General features: G+C 41.7%; 3 protein-coding genes across 7 annotated transcripts in view; 1 reads left to right on the top strand and 2 right to left on the bottom strand.

The window, feature by feature from the left end:
- Positions 1-125: 125 nt before the first annotated feature.
- Positions 126-8063, bottom strand: RBM48 (RNA binding motif protein 48). Its single transcript, XM_072412863.1, has 5 exons — positions 7924-8063; positions 4959-5149; positions 3381-3526; positions 1235-2121; positions 126-306 (listed from the first exon to the last, which is right to left on the bottom strand). Exons 1-5 carry the CDS (start codon positions 8035-8037, stop codon positions 232-234), a joined length of 1413 nt encoding a protein of 470 aa, XP_072268964.1. The 5' UTR covers positions 8038-8063; the 3' UTR covers positions 126-231.
- A 463-nt stretch (positions 8064-8526) lies between these two features.
- PEX1 (peroxisomal biogenesis factor 1) overlaps positions 8527-20007 on the top strand; it is a 42299-nt gene continuing 30818 nt past the window's right edge. For 2 of the 5 annotated variants that reach the window (XM_072412858.1, XM_072412855.1), the window contains exons 1-2: positions 8528-8691; positions 11784-11921. In XM_072412858.1, coding sequence (XP_072268959.1) covers positions 8581-8691; positions 11784-11921 — 249 coding nt within the window. In that variant the 5' untranslated portion in view covers positions 8528-8580. Of the gene's footprint in view, positions 8692-11783; positions 11946-20007 lie in introns of those variants that run through there. The other 3 variants (XM_072412856.1, XM_072412857.1, XM_072412859.1) reach the window with 3 other exon arrangements.
- Positions 13033-18587, bottom strand: LOC140331651 (E3 ubiquitin-protein ligase UHRF1-like). The gene is made up of 2 exons (XM_072412854.1): positions 16157-18587; positions 13033-13785 (listed from the first exon to the last, which is right to left on the bottom strand). The coding sequence occupies exon 1, from the start codon at positions 18406-18408 to the stop codon at positions 16162-16164; it is 2247 nt and encodes a 748-aa protein (XP_072268955.1). The 5' UTR covers positions 18409-18587; the 3' UTR covers positions 13033-13785; positions 16157-16161.

Raw genomic sequence — 20007 nt, 5'->3', positions numbered from 1 at the left:
GTACTGAAGCCATTGGATTGGCATGACAGCCAGACAACCTGCATTTTCCATAAAGAGGATCCAGCAATGACAGCCTCCATACCTTTCCTTTACCAAGAGAAATAAAGACAGCCACGTTCCAAATCTTTATATAAATGATACTTTGTTATATATTTAAATGTCTTTCTGTACTTTTTCAATAAAAAAAGGTAATAAATACACGAGTAAATGTGATGTGTAGAGTAACAGGGATTAAATTCTTCTTCTCTGTTTCACGGGTGGAGCAGTGGTCGGCTCGGCTCTGGTCAATGTACTGGAGGTAGAAACCTATAAAGAAAGACATCAGATCAATACAAGGAAATCAGCTGCAGGAATTTTAAAATTCTCAATTCAACCATCAAACAGGAAGTACAGAAACAAGAACTCTGCGTTCACGTAGATATAAACCCCAAAGCACCACGTACCATAAACCTCAATGACATTCTGTTTTTTCCTTATATGTTACGTCTAAGTGCTGCTGATGAGAGCTACTTCCTGTCCAAATGCACTCACCCTGCATATCCATCCCTGGGTACCAAAGCTGCTTGTAGCCTCTGAAAAGGTGACAACACTATTCTCACATTTGTGGCTGCCTAACACTCCTGTAAATGACTTTATTTAAACCTGGGTCCCCAGTGGTCCTTTCTCTCCTGAATAAGACATGGTAAAGTCTATACACACCAATTACCATAAATCAGAAACATTACATTTTTTTCTTGGAACAATCACAGTTTTAGCACAAATCTATATGCCCCACATACACATCATTATGTAGTGGCAAGGGCGGACCATGCTTGAGTATATCTGCATGACAACTCATATCTGCATGACAACTAATATTGTAATGGAACCTGTAGATTTTATATAAAAGATTGAAAATAGTTTTTTAAAATGACTAAGATGCTATAAACTTACATGAAACTGTAGTGACTGAGTTTAAATATATTGGGAGGGTACTGTAAATGATGACACAAATTCAGTGTTCTCCCCAGCCCATTTTAGCTGGGTGCTCCACCCAGCACTTTTCAGTTATCACCCGGCTGTTTTTGGGTGATTACTGATAAGTTGGGTCACAATACAGGGGCCACCCACCTACAGTTTCTTCCCACCGAAATTCTGGTTTGAACACTGAAATCCATGTCATATCATCAACTGTTCAGGCATGTTTATTTATATGGCATTAAATCCATACATCATAGAATCCAGAATTACTTGCCTCTTTCAGTTTCCCTCTTATCAGGTCAGCAGAGATGTTTAGGGAATCATCAGCCAAGTCTAATTTTGGAATTTCTGGCAGTTTTGGTCCAATGACAATCTCCTCTGATGCGGCTGGTAATAGAGTCAGTTTTGTTCTCTCTTCCCGTCTCCTCTGTCTCTCCTGAAGCTGGGTCGTCCTTGGCATAAATCTGGCAGAACTTGCAGTTCTGGGTGGGCCTTGTGCCAGACCAACGGTCCTTTCTGTGTGATCGGCACCATCATTGGGTTTATTTCTGGAACTGTAGGTTATGGAATGTAATGGAGGATAGTACTCATGTCTGTAGGCCAAGGGTGAAGGAGCAGAAGATAGAGTAGGGGTGTCACCACACTGTACAGGTGTAAAATAGGAGGAGGCATGGGTGCTGTTCCCCGAGGACTGTAAAGGTGTATAATAGGAGGAGGCATGGGTGCTGTTCTGTGAGGCTTGTACAGGTGTATAATACGAGGAGGCATGGGTGCTGTTCTGTGAGGCTTGTACAGGTGTATAATACTGTGAGGCTTGTACAGGTGTATAATACGAGGAGGCATGGGTGCTGTTCTGTGAGGCTTGTACAGGTGTATAATACGAGGAGGCATGGGTGCTGTCTTTGAAGGACTGTACAGGTGTATAATAGGAGGAGGTATGGGTGCTGTTCTGTGAGGACTGTACAGGGGGGTAATAGGAGGATGTATGGGTGCTGTTCTGTGAGGACTGTACAGGGGGATAATATGATGCATGGGTGCTGTATTCAGTGGACTGTACAGGGGGATAATAGGAGGAGGTATGGGTGCTGTTCTCTGAGGACTGTACAGGAGTAAAAGAGGAACCTTCAGGTTTTTTTTCTCTTTTATGTGCAACTGGATGATCTTTAAGAAGCAAAAAAAAGTGAAAATCCATTAATAAAGACAAACAGGGACAAATATTGGGTTGTGTCATATTATTAATCCCAAGTGGGATGAATATTCAAATGAAGCTGATATATTTAGAAGAAGGAGGTATTTTTAGGCGATTTCTAAACTTCAAACTTGAATTTCAGGCAGATGAAGAACAAAGGTATACATTAAAATGGACTTTTACCCCCTCTATGGTGACTAGTTCCCATATGTTCCTGCCACAAACATAGCAACAATCCCAGTGAATTCAGCATTGTCCTCCTTAGAACCTGCCATCTTACAACCTGAGATGCCAGCTGTCACTTCCTGATTTTACTAGCTTTACCTGTGCGGTCCTGAAGCCTCTAATTAAATCTACTTAACACATTGGGCCTGATTTATTAAAGCTCTACAAGACTGGAGAAGATAGACTATCTTCGGAGAACCTGGGTAATCCAGCAAACTTGAAAAATTAAAAAAAAAATTTAATACTAGTTGGCAAATGCATTTTCCACCTTTTCCAGTATTGGAAAGCTTTATTTTATCAGACCCATACCAGGAGGGCAGTCATGCCATATACACAGGCGAACATCAGCAAGGGCCAAGCTCGGGGCTACAGGGCTAGCCAACAGATGGCATAGTTGGAGGAAAGTGCTTTAAAAAAAAATACATAATATTATGTAAGGAGGAGGGAAGAAGGATTTAATTAGAGGCAGTGTTCTCCCCACCCCCTTTTAGCCAGGCGCACCACCCAGCACTTTTCAGTAACCACCTGGCTCCTTTAAGGTGGCTACTGAAGAGTTGGGTCACAATACAGGGGCTGCCACCCACCTACAATTTCTTCCAATCCAGTTTCTGGGTTGAACACAGAGAACCTGATTTTGGTTTGAAAGGTTTAATTTTAATTAGTAAAAATAACAATAAAATTAGTGAATATACCTGATTTATGTCCCTGCAAGAATACTTTTTTCACCAAATACCTGCACTGCTGAACACGATAAAGAGGAAGCACCAACTAATATCTCTTAAGAAGCCAATAATCCTGAAAGATTTATTTTCTTGTGTCCTCTCCATTGTGATACCCCTGCAGAACCCCATGCTGCTCCTGTATCATCACAGCTGTGTTCAGCGGTATGGGAACAGGGAGAAGTAAGCATTACTTTTTCAAAGAAATCTGTTATTAGACGTTCTGTCACTTAAGGAAATATATATACAATGGACATTTTTCTAATGAATGAATAAGCCATGCTAACCTTTCTCAGACGTAGCTCGTGCCACATATCGTCTCCTGTCCTGTAGCTTTTCTCTGGTCTCCTGAACACTCTCAAACTCTGGTGCATAGCAAACATGAAGGAGCCCACCGAAGAAACTGCGTTCATCAAGTTTCCGCTTAGCAACTCTGTAACATTACAAAACAAAAATAAACCTAATTCTGCAATAAATTAAAACAAACCAAAAATAAAAAAGCTGTTAAAAGTCAGTCCACCAAAATGAATGTTAAAGGTAGAGCAGGATGGGCCGAGTCACCACCACAATGTCTGGCTTTGGTTCCTGTCCACCTAAAACAAATAGGAATGCAATAGGTAGAATGGGAATCCCTTTTAATGGACACAGCTGGTGTGTAGAATCATAATATGAAAAAAAAATATATCACAAAAATGTATATTTCTGAAAGCCTCTATCCCAAAACTGTAAATTTCAATAGACTGATAGTTTACATGCCATATTGATAGTCCAGGAAGTGAAAAGGGATCTCTCCCGGAGAAATCCTCAGTTGTCACTAGAATATGTTCCTCAGTTGAAAAATGTATCTCTATTCCTGTTCTATAAATCTCACATTCATCTCTGGTTTCTAATGGATCCAAGACTTTTCTAGAGTTGCCCGGACTTTCTGGAATGGTCTTCTTCATCCTATTCGGCTTGCTCCTACTTTCTGCTCATTTAAAATCGTTTTTAAAACCAATCTTTTCAAACTTGCTTACTTGTCTTCTTGTCTCTTGAATCTTCACTACTTCCCAACTCCTATTATGTGATACTTCCCTCACCTCCTAGATTGTAAGCTCCTCTGGGCAGGGTCCTCTCCTCCTCCTGTGTTACTCTCTGTATCTGTCTGTCATTTGCAACCCTTATTTAATGTACAGCACTGCGTAATATGTTGGTGCTATATAAATCCTGTATAATGATAATAAATATATACACCTGCTCAATGCTGCACAACAATTTACAACAATAAGCAGTGCCTGGAATGGATGAATCCCCTGTAGTGAAAAGGTGGACCATGCTTCCAAGGAGGTCTGATCTTTTGTATACTACCTAAGTGGAAGGGATTAAATGGACAATTGGTAATAGACAAAAAACAGTACTGCTGACCTTCAAAGTGACCCTGTCATCAGAATTCAAAACCCTGTAATAGAAGAGGCAAGATTTATACTATTTTGAAACACTTCACTGCTCCCTGACCACTGCAGGTATACAACACAGCCAGTTGTGCAGAATATCTAGTCCCCCCCCACCTACTGTGATTTCTTTCACTTATTCTTATATACAATGGCGACATATAAGCTGGAGGAAGGAAGCACTGCGAGAAACGGGGGTGGTAGATAAATATAACATTTATAGGGTTGGAATCCTAAAGCAGGTGGAAAGAAGCAAATTGGAGTTTCAAAATATGACCTGCCAGAAAGGTTGCTTTGGTGTGGTTTCCACTGTGTATAAGTGATGTGATATTTAAATTCTCCTTCTGATAATGGTGAAATAATCCGCTCATGGACTGGTGCTCTGCTCTACAACTGATTTGTTGAGAAATGAACAGAAAGAGAAGATCTCATCACCTTGCACTCTGCAGCCTTTGGAATTTTATTAAGTAGACTTCTGTAAACTCCTCAGTCGGGTATTCATCCATGACATTGTATTCTTCTATAGCTCCATACAGAGCAAACTGCTCAACCAGCTCCTTCATAACCCCAATGGCAGGGACTCCCTGAACCAGGAGGTACCGAGACTCAAGATTGATGGTGTAGACCTAGAGGGGTGATAAAATGAAAAAAAGTGTTAATGGATCACTACAGAGTATGCAACAGGCTAATAAACTGATGCAAGAGCAGCACAGTGGCCTGGGAGGTTAACACTCTGGCTTTTGCGGCTGGGTTCCAGGTTCAAATCTCAGCTAGGACACTATCTGCATGAAGTTTGCAGGTTCTCCCTGTGTTTGCATGGGTTTCCTCCGGGTACTCTGGTTTCCTCCCACATTCCAAAAACATGCAGTTAGGTTAATTGGCTTCTCCTCAAAATTGACCTTAGTCCTTGTTAATGACATATGATTATGGTTGGGATTGTGAGCCCCTTTGAGGGACAGCTAGTGACATGACTATGGACTTTGTACAGTGCTGCCTAATATGTTGGCGCTATCTAAAGACTGTGTAATATTAATAATGATAAAAATCTATGCACAGAATCATTACTATGCAGTTATAGATCAGCCCCTCTCATTCCTTTTCCGGTCAAGGAATATGTACTTGTACCCAATAAGGGTGTAATATAGTCAGCATGAGATAACCAGGCCAAGGACTCACCTTCATTTTCTCCTACCATGGTTGGAGTACATACAGCATTTATTATTATTTAACCGGATTTATATAGCGCCAACATATTACACAGCGCTGTACTTAAAAAAGCGGTTGCAAATGACAGACAGATACAGACAGTGACACAGGAGGAGAAGAGGACCCTGTCCTGAAAAACTTATATCCTAATAACAATACAAAGGCTTAAAGAGGAACTAAATTCAAAAGTCCCCCTAAATTAAAAAAAAATCCACTTACCTTTAATCCCCCAGGGCAGTGGTCCGGAGGTCTCTTCCATTGGGTTCCACGTCGTCTCGGCAACCATCTTCGTGTTGGCGCTCCGGGTGCCGCCATCTTCCCCTTCTCTTCCTACGTCACCTGACCCAGATGCAAAAGCGGGTGACGTAGATGGGAAAAAAACCTGTTGATCTCACTGCGCATGCATTTTTTTCCCTTTTCACGAAAGGGCTCCTTCTGCACATGCCCAAGATGCTCAGGCATATGCAGGAGGAGCACCCAAGAGCCTCCCAGGATGCATGACGTAGGTATCCCGGGAGGCCTTGCGCTCCCATTCATTCTTGATCGCCTAGGCCAGGGGTCGGCAAACTCTGGCCTTTAGACCAGATACGGCCAGTCGGTAGTTCGTTATGGCCTAATGACCCCTGGCCGATCCGGCCCAATGCCGGCCAGCGGAGCCGCGGGTTGCCGGCCAGATCTGCCAGGGGGCGTTAGGAACTGCCAGAGCCGGAGCCACCGGAGCTCAGGTGCCGCCTCCTTGCTGATTCCGCCGGCGCAGTAAATAGGGAAGGCTCTCTAAAGGGAAATCCCTCTTCTCCGCAATGCATACAGAGGTGAGGGATTTCACGTCAGGGGGTGTCCTCCGGTGTTGGGTGGAACCATTGGGGCGGGACTCAGAGTCCAGCCTAGTGTACTCCCGCCCAACCCTGAAATGGCCTAGTGCCATAAAAGTTTGCCTATCCCTGGCCTAGGCAATCAAGAATTAGGGGGCAGTGCTGCACACTTTTTTTTTTTTTAATGCAACACCCTTTTTAAAAAAAAAAAAAACAGAATTTTTACTTTGCATAAAAGGATTGTCTACTCTTTTATGTAAAGTAAAAATTGTGAGTTTAGGTATGCCTTAAAGGAAATCTAAACTTGAGAATAAAAATATATTACATTGCAGGTGCATTAGTTTTCATTTTCAGGATAAAAACATTTTCAGCAAGTACAGAGAATAACTGCAGATCTACTGAAATCCAGTGTCCTTGTCACTTCTTGTAAATGTAATTAAATTCACAATGCAAGCCTTCTTCAAGCCACCTTCTGTATTAGATACATTTCTCTCCACCTAAAGAAGTAAGGTGGATATATTTGTATTCCGAATCAGAAGGGCAGCCTAGGGGGACAATGCTTGACCATGAATGACCAAGAATGACCATGTGAAATAAGAAAACTAATGCAGCCTCTATCTCAGGTATAGGAAATTGCAATATATTACATTTTTGTTGTTTTTGGGGCACACTGGCCTTTGCAGCGCTGGATCCCAGGTTCAAATCTCAGCCAGGGCACTTTCTGCATGGAGTTTGCAGGTCTTTCCTGTGTATGTGTTGGTTTCTTCCAGGTACTCTGGTCTCCTCACATATTCCAAAAACATGCGGTTAGGTTAATTGGCTTTACCAATTGTGATTAATGACATATGACTATGGTAGGGACATTGAGTTGAGGGACAGCTAGTGATTTGACTATGGACTATGTACAGCGCTATGTAATATGTCGGCGCTTTATAAACACTGTGTAATAATATTAGATTTAGATAAGCTTTATTGGCACAAGGTTCCAATTCTGCAGCCCCTTATCTTTATCTGACCCTTGGGGTATCATTTCTCCCTCTTACACCACCATTCGGGTACAATTTACTCTACATACCCCAGCCTGGGGTATTGTTTACTCCCACAGGGGCTTACTTTGTCCTAAACTAGTTCATTGCTCAGAGAACCCCCGGTAACCTCTGGAGGAACCCTAGTTGAGAATCACTGCTATAAATCATTTCTCTGCAAATATTTCTCCACAGGAACTTCTATAGAATCACCATGGCAACACTTGAGTATTAATGTATATCTGGAAACCTGCAGCTAAGTCACGTGAGGCCAGACATGAGGGAATGCTGGAATTTCTAGTTCCACATTATCTAAGTGCTTAAATGAGAGAACACACATAAGTGACCATCACCCACTTTGACCGCTCTAAGCTTCCGTCCTTCCCGGTATTTGGCCCTGGAAGCGCAGATCTTTCGCTGCTCGTGATGTGGCTGAACTTGTAAATTTAAACGAGCATCCCCAGACGACATCTTTCTTCTGGGCAATCCACCACTAACGCACTGGGAGGGGATTGTAATTAAACCCCGCCCACTTACTTGTGTTAACAAATCACTTGCTAGAGTTCACCTAGAAGCTGCACAGTCTCCGCCATTTTGGCGTAGACGATTTTTATTGATTCCCATAGGTTGTGGTCTCCGAAAAAATGTCTGCCGTAATAACAATAATTTAGCAGCAAGGATCTGTCACAAGCAGTCCAGTGCCGGAAGTCGCATTTTCGAATGATTGGATGGGTGATACCATGATGCAAAATACTATAGGGGCGCGGTCTTTTCATAAACCGTAGGAACTTGTTGGCTATTAGTGAAGTATATTGTGTATATGGTATAAAGTATATAAGTATATAGTGTGACGATTATTAAGTTTATAAGGGCGATGACAGAGTGTTGCTGGATGGAAATAGAATGTGTCAGTAGTGATCTCCCCTACACTGTGAAGAATGGACTCTCCCCACCCAAGTGTGTCCCTTGTACTGGGGAAGATGATGTGATCTGTAGGTGGTTTGTATCTGGGGGATGCTGGGAGGTGGAATAACAGGGGCTGCTGTCACCCTGACACTTACCAGTGCCAAGGACACCTTCCTGCGCCTGCCACCAGACCTCAGGGCACAGCTGCACCTAGAGCAGGTAAGTGCCAACACTGTCTGTGATAAAAACCAGTGGTCTCTTGCTGTCACCTGTCCCTGCACTGGTTGGTGGGTTCACCTTGGCCCCTGTGTCACCAAACCTCTACATATGTCTGGTACCACCTACAGTGCCCAAATCCTAAAACTTAGATCTCATCTGCCAATCAGAATCTCACATGGACACCTACTTTTACTTTTGTGCCAATCAGCAGGTGCGCCTCAACAGAAGTCCCGCCCCTGCTTGCCTCTGCCTAACTATATCAAAATAAAGCAAATTTTATATGCAAATCCAGACTTTTGTAAAGCCAACAAGGTGATCCCGGAGGCTGGGGGGACAAAAAACATTAAAGGGAAATTGGACATTTAAGCTGCCTATATTTTAGGCCCTTCTGCTCCTTTCAAGATTTTTATTTAAAGCAAAACTACACCCAGTCAATACTACCTGTCCCCATTTCATTGTAGACATCTTCATCCTTCTTCTCTTCCGCATTCAGATATTTGGCCATCTTGATTGGCCAGGCTGGGATGGCATAACTCCTAGCTCCCACAAGGGAAGTTTGACAGCTGGGCAACGATCGGGCCGGTAAGAATAGGTATTGCAGAAGGGACATCGCCTGTCCATTCTGCAATAAGCCCCAGCCTGATCATTAGTTAGGGGTCCTAATAACCAGTCCTTGAGGGTCATCTACAGGCCATAATATGATATACACAGAGTCCCTCCTATTGTGTGAGACTTCCCCCCTCCTAGATTGTAAGCTCTTCGGGGCAGGGTCCTCTCCTCCTCCTTGTGTCACTGTCTGTATCTGTGATTTGCAACCCCTTTTTAATATACAGCGCTGCATAAAATGTTGGCGCTATATAAATCCTGTTTAATATTAATAATATTATTCTGCCACATTGCTCCATACTTCACCTATTACTGTCTATTTGAGAAACGCTACAAATACGTGCAGATCCTGGCCCTTGACGACTTAAGTTTGGGATCTCCAATTTGAAGCCATTTTGTAGTTCTACGTCTTTGATCTCTGGCCTTTCTGAGATATTTCCTCATTTTGTAACTCCTATACAAGACATGGGAGATGCTGAAGGTTCAAGCTACAATAAAACATTATCAGAAGATATAACCCCGCCAGTTATCAATGTGCTTTGTTTCCATTGCTTCCTGTCCTAAGGCTGCGTACACACATGCAGTAATTGTCGTTGAAAAACGAACGATCCACTACAGATCATTTGATAATTGTTAACAAAAAATTGTACAATGGCTGGTCAACGACACCGACAAACGAGGAATCTCGCTGGAAACGAGCGGCGGATCTGACTGGGCGATGATCGTTTGTAATCTATTGTGTGTACGGTCGTTCAGTGATCGTGGATAGTTCTGTGATACACTTTCTCCTGTACATGTCACTTCCTGAATCGTTCAAATGATCGTATCTAGTGAGTACATTATTGGTGGATCTTATTTGAACGATCGTTACAGCATGTACAGAATTGTGCACAATACAATCGTTCAAAATAATTGCTGATCATTTTCAAACAATAATTATTGCATGTGTGTACTGAGCCCTACTCTGTAACACTTATCTGTTCTACCCAGCCAAAGCTCTAGGATGGGGTTTGGTTTTAAATTTAAACACAAATCAACATTGATTGCACCCTTGCATATTCTTGCTTGTTGTCATGGATTTGTCCAGCTTTCTGACATTATTTGAAATCCAACTTGTCATGACAGACCGAGGGTAGCCATTGATAGCCTACTTAAATGCGAGTTGCCTGGATGTCATGCTGGGTTGGTTCAAACAATTGATGCTGATCAAGAGTTCTGAATTTACTTCTTTCCTGACATGTTTCCTTTCCCTGAAAGGTTTTTTTTTATTGTTCCACAAAAGCTAACATGTTACCACAAATATTCAGTATGCTTGTGGAAAGATAGAAGAGACATGCAGTACGTGAGCAGCAACATACAATTACAATGTTACCTTTGATCCTACATCAATATTGTCTGGGAGATGTTAATGTGTAATAAGCTTCACAGAAAGGGGAGGGGTGATTGCTTTTCTTGTCTCGTGGTGAAAAAACAATCAGCCTGGTGTTAGAAAGGTTCAGGATTTTGTACACAGTACTGAATGTTGATTATACATTTTTATTTTTTTTCTAATTTTTAGCTGCTTAAGGTATGTGTTACTACATAGCCATACAAGCCATCTAAAAAATGAATTGCATTGCAATACATCCTGGTTCATAATGATCAGAGATATTTGAAAGAGGAATTTAGCCTAAAAGTAGGTGTAATATATAAATATATAAAGTGTTTTCCCCAGCTCCTTTTAGCTGGGCGCACCACTCGGCACTTTTCAGTAACCACCCCACTGTTTTCGGGTGGTTACTAATGAGTTGGGTTGTAATACAGGGACTGCCACCTGACTTCAACACTAATTATATATATATATATATATATATATATATATATATATATATACCATATTTAATGTACAGCACTGTGTAATATGTTGGTGCGGTAAAAAACCTGTTCAATAATACCCTTTAAATCAATGGAATTCCCAATTCATGTGAGTAGGGTATATATCACCAAATAGCAGTATTATGTTTAGGACATGAAAGTAGGTAACCTAGTATGCCTCTACTAGTTACTATATTGCAAAACTAAAAGTGGATATCTGAGATTAACCCTCTAAAAATTTAACGATTTGACAGACAGATGATTAGGTTTCAAGAGACATATACACTATATAATGTAGGGGGTCAGTAGAATCAAGTATTATATGTTACAATTGCAACTTTTTTTGTTGTTTTATAACCTATTAATTTATAAGGTATTCATAACTTCTTTGAGCTGTAGTAAGAGAGCCCGAATCTATATATAGGTACTGTATTTGAATTTTGATTGGGAATGAGCCAGGATTCACTCTTAGAAAGTCATGTTATACAGGACATTAAATTATTTTTAAACAGGATTTATATAGCACCAACATATTATGCAGTGCTGTACATTAAATGGGGGTTGCAAATTACAGTGACACAGGAATTGATCAATGTGCATATTTGACAGAATATCTTATACTTTTAAAACAGGGTCAAGCGGTGGAAGTATCATGGGGCGATCAGCCAGTTTACCTTGGATGGATGGAGAGTCGGAGCAGAACAAGTTCTGGTGCCATCGAGCTTAACAGACAACTCGGGGAAAAGCTTGGACTTGTAGATGGACAGCAGGTATTTTAGAATTTAAAACCCAAAGTATGTTGTATTCCATCTATTATGTTATGAAAATGTTGTACATTTAATATGTTTAGTACACAACAAATTTTTACTAAGCTGTAAAGAATTTAGTAAAATGGGTTCAGTACCCAAAATCAAAACTAAGATGATATGATTTTACAATGTTTTAACTAAGAAAAACAATGTTTACTCTCACACATAATATTAGACTGACAGCCCATCCAAATAATAAAATGGACCAATGAAACAATAAAAATCTGCAAAAGGAGATTGTTGAATGTTACCTGGCCTATAGTCCATTTCTGGCTTATTTATTGCCAGCAGAATCTTCCAAATTAACACAGAACAGGGGATGCAGGACAAAGTAGCCACCTCTTACCACAGCAAGCATTACAGCCAGAGGTTTTTTTTTTTATTTGTAAAGATTTTGCTGGCAACTTGGCTCTGCAAGCCAACAAAGAGACCAGAAAGAAGCAGTGGTATAAGCATTTTATTCAGTCTTGTTTTGCAGTCTATTTATTGTTGAAAAGCAGATTGTCAGACCTAAAATTTGATCAGTTTCAAACCAAGTTTTATGCAGTCACTCTCCCACCTTTCCGGTTTGTCCAGCAAGTGTGCAACCCTTTATTGGGAGAAAACTTTCACAACTACTATTTTCTGGCCTTGCTTTGAATTTCCTAGGTTTGCAACAAGTAAAGAACTAAAATGGTGGCCAAAGGATGATTTTCTCGTACAATCACACTCCTTTCCATAGGAATATAGAATCAATAATAAATGGTTTCTAAACTAAAAATAATTATTAGAAGCTCAACTGGTTAGGTTGGAAACTTTCCATCAATTTGTAAATTACAAGTGTCAAAAGTTTTTTTTTTTTTTTTTTTTAGACCTCATACTGCTTCTGTTCTATTAAATTTTGTAACAAACATACACTTAACTGCTAGTGCACCTAACTACAGTTGACATTTATATTGCAAACATTTATCAAACAGAGCCCTGATCAAACTAAAGTCGACGTCTGATGGCTTGCACAATTCATTTTATTATAACAATAGATTGTGTGACGAAAGCATGCTCCCATTTAAAATATTAAAAAAACAAAACAGAGTTGGCATGCACAATGAATTTTATTTGGCACTCTCCTCAAGTAGTATAGAAATTGAACATGAGTTGCATGTTGCTGGGCAGCACAAAATACTACCATAAAACATCTTCATTGATAAAGCAAATAGTATATTATTGTTTTTCCTCAGAAAGTATTTAGCTGGCAGTATCTGCAACATCAAACTGCAAACTTAACATATACCCAAAAGCAGAAAAAAGGCAATATAAGAGCAGTTGTCCTCATTTCTAATTTATGTAATTCATGGACCATAACTGGAAACATACAGTAGCTGAAAGTCTGCATATAAATGTAGGACATAGACATATCCTAAAACACAATAGAAAAAGAAGTAACTGTATAAAGGCACTGAACGGATTGGACAATTTACAGGGAAAGTAAGACCTGTACAGGGGCAGTTCCTCTTAGGAATCAACAAATCCCAGGATTACTGTACTACACACCATATGTTTGCATGGCTATTATTTTTTCTTTTCGACACATTGAAACAATTCAGGCTAAGATAAAAAAAAGCAAAAATTTTAAAATGAAAACTTTAACCAAAAAAGTAGAAAAGTAACTAGATTATTATGGTTTTCAAGTCAAGAGACTGGTCTTGCGGGGGCATCTTTACAACATGATCGACCAATTGTTTCTTGGCAGGCAGCAATCTGGATACAAGGCAAAGAGAACTTGAAACAGCAGCTCAGTGGCATCAGGTCACTTGCATGACAGTCTTCTTCAATGTAGCTTTTATTCCTGAAAAACATTTTACAATATAGGGTCAGCTACAAAAACTAGGCATCTAAAGCAATGCAATATGGATATTAGAGCTTAGTTCACATAGACAGCATACAATGAAAAGCTCTTGTGTTTTGAGAAAGTAAGTACAAAGTGCATTAGTTCACCTTTTGCAGCCTAAGCTTATCATGGACCTCACATCTAGCTATTGATTTACCAATGCCTACAATGGCTATGGTCATTCACCATTTACAATGTTCTCCTCTGCCTGTGCAGCAAGATCTCAAAAAAATAACTGGGATTGTATTCTGGAGCAAATTCAGTCCTGTTTGGGGCTCACTGCACAGGTACAGCTTTGAAAAAGACTTCCAGAGGTGAGCATTTAAGGAAAGGGGATGATTTCTAGTTTAAAGCTGACCTCAATCATAACATTTAAAAATTGCAACCAGGCAGGTCCTTTATTGCATAAGGGACACCACTTGTCTCTTCTGCAATTAAAGACTTGCCTGGTTACAATTTTTCATACACACTCACCTGTCCCCATTCCGTCACAAGCGCTGCCATCTTCTCCCAGTCCTCCCAGGCTGATATGTTCTAACTCCCAGCTACAATTTAAAAAAAAAAGATAGAAAACAGGTAGGTATGTTTTATTGCAGAATAGACATCGCCTGTCCTTTCTACTATAACAACCCTGCCTGACTTAAAAAAATATGCTACAGAGGGTGAAGCAAAAAACACTTTTACAATAGGTATATTTGTTCTTAAAATTTAATTCATCATAATAGTATGGAAGGATGCAATTGTTTGCCATTTTGTAAATACCAATCACTTGTTTGACTTGACTCATTAGGGTCATTGACCTGGAACTAACATACAGTAAATTAGTGTCAGAATGCCTTATATCTAGCCCTTTCCATGTTAGAACTGAAGTGATAGGATTAGCATTAGATGTCAGTAAACCAACATTCTCAAATGTGAGGCCAGTAATAGCGGCCCCTACAACTTCCCGATAACAGAGTTTCTTTAAAGCACCCTTTAGATACAGTATAGGAATATTGGAGCACAGATCCTAATGCAGATGCTGTTTTCAATAGCTGTTGTCAGACATCACTAAAATACAAACAGATTAAAGTTTGTTGGATGCATTGTAAAAATTCTTGCTGTACACATTTACTTTTCAGATGAATGTTTTTAAGCTGAAGCAAAAAATTAAGCCCAAACTAAATAGCTACATGCTTAGACTACACAGATCTGCAGAAGAGCTTAATACTGTATAAGTTATCTGTATTAGCTGTACTCCCCAAGTTTCCAAAACACACAGGGGGAACAGGTTAATAAATTTGGATAAGGAAAAGAACCTTGTCAGGTTTTTTTTCCCCTTGGGATTTCCCTTCACTTCTTGTAGAAACAAGAAATGAGAGGAAAACTCATGCTGTCCCTGGAATAGGCGTTCTCGGTAAAGATTTCCACCTTATTCTGTCCAAAACTCAAAACGTAACCAGAATAAGGAGAAACAAAGGACGAAAACAGCAAAACAAAAAAAAAAAGCCAGGAGGTTCTTGGGATGCATGGGGTAGGTATCCCAGGAGATTCTAGGGCAGTTAAAGTGAACCTAAACTAAAATGTTTACTTTGGGAGTGCAGAGACTCCTGGGATACCTACATCATGCATCCCAGGAGTCTGCACTCCCAAAGTAAAAAAATTAGTTTAGGTTTACTTTAACTGCCCTAGAATCTCCTGGTGTTTACATCCTTGACACTAAAATATTCTCAAGCACTGTCCATGCCTGCACAGTGACTCCCAAAAGTCATAAATAAGTCTGCACTCCAATTCTGGTTATCTAAGCAGAATTGAGGTCTGGAGAAGTTACGGTGCAGGTGTATGGACTGCCCTGGAGAAGAGGAAGTAAAGGCTGGTGCTAGAACAGAGAAATGTAACTAATTATGGGAGGAGAGAGGAAGGCATGACATGCAGGACATTCACCTCTGTTAGGGGACCAATCCTAAAAAATAAAAAAAGTTGAGGCAAAAATATTGCAGTGCCATGGATTATTATTATTACACAGTATTTAAATAGCACCATCATCAGTGCTGTACAAAGTCCATAGTCATGTCACTAACTGTCCCTTAAAGAGGCTCACAATCTAATGTCCCTACCATAGTAATATTTGTCATTAATACAGTCTAAGGTCAATTATGGGAGGAGGCCGATTAACCTAACTACATGTTTTTGGGATGTGGGAGGAAACCTACGTGGAGAACCTGCAAACCCCATGCAGACAGTGCTCTGGCCGTGATTCGAACCTGGAACCCAGCGCTGCAAAGGCCAGAATGCTGACCACTGAGCCACCCCGGAGCTAAAAAATAAATAGAACAAAATAAAGTCTCACCTGAATTATCGGCCCTTCTCATAACCAGGAAATAGTTGTAGAAGAACAGATTGTAACGGCTTGTTAACTTGAATGTTGTAGTTTTTCCCAAGATCGTGTCTACAAGCAGGACAGCAGTACACAGCAGCCTTAAAGGATCGATCCAGGCAACTTTTGCAGATATTGTGCAAGCACTCCGTTGTGATCGGCTCATACACCACTTCTTGGCAGCAGATACACAAGAAAGTTTCTTCTACCTTGTTGATAAACTTGGGGCCCTCTTTAAGAAAGTTCATGACTTCGTTCCAAAGTTTGACATTTAACTCATCTTTTTCAATGAGAGCTTTTTGTTCTGGGGTAAGTTTGTACAATTCCACTTTGGTTTTCTTAGGAGTTTTCTCAGAGTCATCGTCCTCATCATCATCATCCTCTTTAATCTTTGTTCTCCTCTTTCGCTTGCCTTTGCTGGGAGGCTCCAAATCATCATCTTCATCATCATCAATATTTTCTTTTTCTTTCTCCTTGTTGGCAACAGATTCTAGGTAACCCTCAGGATATTGCATAGTGAGGCCTAATCTTTTTATTTGCTCTTTGCCCTCCTTTGTCCATGGGGCAGGTTCCTCATCATCTCTCCTAAGCAGATACCGCCAAATGAGGAACCCAGATTTTCCTTTTTCAGGCCAGTATTTCACCACCTTGTATATGCCATCATATCGATTACCATCTTCTGGGGCATAGCTGCTGTGCTTTTTTCCTTTTGCATTGCGCACAACACGCACAGGTTTACCCGCTTTCCACTCTTTGGCTTCCGCTCCCTCTTTGTCGTTGATGCGGGCGTTGCAGTTCAAGGCTAGAGCTCTGTTCATGTTTGTAAGTTTTTGGTCACATGACTGCTCAGCTGTGCGTTTGTTACCGGAGAGGTCACGGCCGCCACTTCCGGTGTAAGTAAACTCATGGCCATCGTCAGCGTCATCCTCGTAACCTCCTGCCAACACCAGCGAATAGGCGCCGTCGTTGCTTCTCCCATGAATGCCAGCCACGTGTGGCCTGTGTACGCCAGACTCGCTGACCTGAACCCGGAACTTCCACATGGTGCCAACGGGCACCCCAGGTATAGGGCCGTAGTGATTGGAAGGAACGATGGTGCATTCTTTGGAACGACCAACACACGCCATGCCCTTGCCCCAGTCCCTTTGAGACGATGAGCTTGCAGATGCCATTTTAGCTTTTCTTTTGCTCTCTTTCAGCTTCTCCCCGGCCAGCACCACCTCACTGGTGTCATTCTTGCAATCCGGGCAGTACCAGTCATCTTCCTGCGGCAGGGCGGTCAGCGGCGGGTTCAAGCAGTACATGTGGAAGGCCATGTCGCATTCGTCACACATCAGCTGCATGGCGGGGTCTTGTTTGCCCCCACATAGGTGACAGGCGCACATGCGACACTTCGTCTTGCTGTCATCCCTACAGTACCGGCACTGCGGCCCGCTTTGCTTCTTCTGCGGAGATTCCAACGCCACCGGTACAGCCGTGGGCCGTGGCTCCTCGATCCTAAAAATCTCATCTGCAAATATAATTTTGCATTCATCTACAGGGTCCTTATCGTCCCCAAAGGAAATTTTGGCATAGACTTCCTTTTTCGTGGACTTGCGTAGGATCTCGGCGTCGTACCAGTAACCCCTCTCACCGGGTTCAGCCGGGTTGTAGTTGACCATGACCACCTGACCCACCACCAGCTGGTCCCATTGCAGGGTGGTTCTGGCCCTGGGCCTGATGTCCTTCTCAGTCAGCTGGACAATTCCTTCCTCAGGATAATCCTCGTACCGGATGTGGTAGATAAATCCCTCAGAAGCCGGCTTCCGGGTCACCTTCACCACCTGAGCCTCGAACCAGGCGCCCATATTCAGGTCCCGGGCGTCCACCAGCTGTTCGGGTTTGTATAAGGCCAGCTCGGTTTGCTCGGTAGAGAGAGGCTCGTCCTCCGGTTCTATCTCTTCCATCATGGCCTGCTCGTTCTTATCTTCTTCCTCAGGAACCGGGACATTCACAGGGATCTGCTTGATGAGCAGCTGCACGATGTCATTCAGCCCGACGCTGTACTCGAACAACGTGTGTCCGTCTTCCATCTGCTTCCCTCGGTAGAAGAGCCGCTGCCGCTCAATCTCTACCTCAAACACCTCCTGGATCCGCTGCCGCAGCTCCTCCACCTTGGTCAGCTTGGAAAGGTTATCAAACCGCTCAGTTTTCCCGCCGTCCATGGTCCGCACCTGGATCCACATGATGGCTGAGGGGACGTGGGCGCGTTCTCACCGGTGTATATAGAGCTCGGTGCGGGTCTGACGGAACCGTGTGAGGATCTCCCGCTCGCCTTAGAACGCGCGGTTTGTAGTGTGGCGGGAAGTTCTTAAGCGCGCGCCTGATTGCAGGACCGCGCCGTCCAATCAGAGGGCCTGTTTTCTAGTCAGCTGATGGGTTGGCGGCTCAGAGCTGCTGACAGGAATGGAGAGCTCGCTGCATAGATGTGAGGAAAGTGTGTGATGGTAAAATATAGAAGTATATAAACACTACACACAGTCACATACTGAAACAAAATAAAATATGTGTGGAATATAGAAGTATATAAACACAACACACAGTTGCATACTGAAATAAAATACGTGTGGAATATAGAAGTAAATAAACACTACACACAGTAACATAATGAAATAAAATAAAATATATGCATCTTCAAGTGCTTTTTGTGTCTTTTTACAGTATAATAACCTTTGAAAACCCTTCTCCTGTGTCACTGTATTCGTCTGTCATTTTCAACGCCTATTTACTGTACAGCGCTGCGTAATATGTTGGTGCTATATAAATCCTGTTTATTATTAATAATAAAAATTTGCCTCATGCATTTCTATCAAACTGAGCACAATAATGCGTGTTGATGTGCAATATAAAATGCATTACATTGCACAAGAACAAACCTTGACGTATTTTCATTGATTCAAGTTCAATGCGCACTTTTGCAATTTTTCTCATTGATACATTTCCCTTCCAAAAGCACTGTCGCATGTTGCAGTGCATTGTGTTGAACATTAAAATGCATTATAATGGCCATGCATAACTCTGTATGCAGATGCAGTTCACCTGGATCGAACAATAATCTTCACCTCAGTTTAATGCCCCTTCCTTTGTACTATTCTTTTACCCCCTGTTCCCTCCATCCCTCTACCTTATCCTCCATTTTTGCCAACTTCTATCCTATGCGCAATGTTCCGCTCAATATCTTTTCTAGATAAATCCCTTGTATATATCTATATTTGATCTATCCTCAGGTAGTTACTGAGCAAATATGTTTCCTATTTGCTGTAATGTCCCAAACTGATACCATCCTGGGCCTTACTCACTCATGACATGACTTTCATATACTGTGCTCATATTATGCAGGATATTTGGGGGCAACACTTCGTTTTCTTTGCCTATTTTATATTGCTCATTTTTAAAAAAAAACTTTTGGTGATGATGCAAAAAGCAAAAATGCCTATGAAGATTATGATTAAAATTGTGATTAAAACCTGTGACCCAGCGCTGCAAAGCCAACCGTGCTGCCCAGATATTGCTCATCTGCCTAATGTCAGTGCTGTACCGGTTTAAAGCCTAGTATCATTTAACCAACTTTTGTAAACATAGACTGACACGGTTACAGGGGTGTAGTAGGGTGGGCATGGGTGGGAATGCCGTGCCCTCACTTGATTCGGGAATGAGCATGCGTGCCCATTCTTCTTTTTCAAAGGATTCTTTGGTGGTCTGGGGCACCGGCCAGAGCCGCAGACCATGTCTCCCGTATGGAAGTGCAGGCAGGACGGTGGGTTGTCTCGCTGAACACAACCCAG

Source organism: Pyxicephalus adspersus, chromosome 5, assembly GCF_032062135.1.
Source record: "Pyxicephalus adspersus chromosome 5, UCB_Pads_2.0, whole genome shotgun sequence".
Classification (NCBI taxonomy): Eukaryota; Metazoa; Chordata; class Amphibia; order Anura; family Pyxicephalidae; genus Pyxicephalus; species Pyxicephalus adspersus.
Note: the sequence above shows the minus strand (reverse complement) of the source record. Positions and strands in the feature narration are given on the sequence as shown.